A 1584-nucleotide genomic window follows, 5' to 3' on the forward strand; every position below is an offset into this window, starting at 1 on the left:
AGTGGCCGTAAGCATTTGCTGTTCGTTCTTCGGCGGACAGGAGGTAAGATTTCTGAAGACCATAACGTAGACTTCTCCTGAGCACGTATAAAAGGGTTGTCGCGGGGGCGAGAGCGGCGGCGCCTCGAAGGGGTTGTACCAAGTACTCCAGGGCGTGTTTCGAATGCATACCTGGCGGGGAGAAGCGAGACGAAGGTAGTGCCGGGGCAATGCCAGGCCAGACTTATAATTCGTTTGAGTGGTACACTTTCCCTAGGAGGCCAGAACTGCAGAGACGAGGATTGTCGGCTTAGATTGCACACGACGCTACGAAAGGAGTTTTTACGCGCAGCGCACGCTTCAGCCGCGTCTCGGTGTTCTTATCGGCTGACAGAAAGTGAGATTATTGGAAACTGCCATAGTCCATTCAAGGGCTGTCACATCCGCTGAGATGCCTTGTGGAAGTGAGCGTGTGCGTCGCCCGCGGCACCCTATGCAACTTACGGCATGATCCTGTTGAGGGGTTTACTTGCGAGGTGAAGGCCGAGGGAGGCACAAATAGTATTTGGACGAGACGTTATCTGTCGACGGCTGACGCACGTTTTCTAGTGAGTGTAGAGCTACAAAGAGGAGTGTGAGGAGGGCGTCTGGATGCTGCTACAGGATGGGAAGTGGGCGGACCGCGGCCGTCGGGGGCTTGTTAGTTTTTTTTCGACGTATAGAAAGTAAGATATTCTCGAACGGCCACAGTTCAGTCGTCTCTCAGGAGGACATACGGAGGCGGTGTCAGGCGCTGGTTGTAACGTTGAAGTGTGCGCGGCGGTGGAGCGAGTCGTGTTGCACCATGTACTCGAGGCTTGTCTTGAAAGCTTGGCCGGGGAGATATCCCAGCCACTCGCTAATGACGGGGGCAGTTCCGTATCAGAGATTGCATGTCATGTGGGCGATCCACTCTTCTGAGACATTCGAACTACAGGGAAGTGTAGGGTTGGGGTTCACGCGGCGGTGCCGAGGACGCGGGCAGGGCACCAGTCTCAGCGACTTGATCTCGTTTTGGCGGACAGGCAGTAAGATGCGTGGTGGCGACCGTGGTTCAATCGTCACTTGGAAGGGCGAATGGAGGGGTCGCAAGCGGCGGCGTCGTGTATCAAGCGTCGGAGTGCCGCGGTTGCGCGGAATGTGTTGTAACGCGTGCCCCGCGCTGATAATGGAATCGTGTTTGTCGGGGTGAAGCCCGACGGAGATAGAGGTAGCATCGGAGGAGCGATTGTGTGTCGGAGGCGTGCCGCTCCCATACACACCATTCAGTGTATGGAAAGGCAAACCCACGCGCCGGAGCTCATAATCACACGTTGAGTACCTTTCAGTATTTTGGAGAACCTCTCGGACCCATCTCCCGAAGGCCCAAAAGTAGACGGTCGACCGATCCAGTGGCGTGCGGAGAACCCGGAATCAGCTGTCACAACTGTTGAGGCTCACAAGTGCGATCACTTGTGACTCCTCCCTGGTTAACGTTGTGAATTTCCATCGTATGAGCTTTGCATTCTCTATATACGTACATAAGGACCATTTTACAGTATTGCTGCTATGAGGTCAGGGAGGCTC

The 1584-nt window shown here is 55.1% G+C and overlaps 1 protein-coding gene across 1 annotated transcript; it reads left to right on the forward strand.

Annotated features, from left to right (window-relative positions):
* The first annotated feature begins 20 nt into the window (after positions 1 to 20).
* On the forward strand, positions 21 to 1582 carry CSUI_001410 (uncharacterized protein). Its single transcript, XM_068061616.1, has 2 exons — positions 21 to 43; positions 374 to 1582. Exon 2 carries the CDS (start codon positions 644 to 646, stop codon positions 1208 to 1210), a length of 567 nt encoding a protein of 188 aa, XP_067926408.1. The 5' UTR covers positions 21 to 43; positions 374 to 643; the 3' UTR covers positions 1211 to 1582.
* Positions 1583 to 1584: the final 2 nt, after the last annotated feature.

This window comes from Cystoisospora suis (genome assembly GCF_002600585.1).
Source record: "Cystoisospora suis strain Wien I chromosome Unknown contig_559, whole genome shotgun sequence".
Classification (NCBI taxonomy): domain Eukaryota; phylum Apicomplexa; class Conoidasida; order Eucoccidiorida; family Sarcocystidae; genus Cystoisospora; species Cystoisospora suis.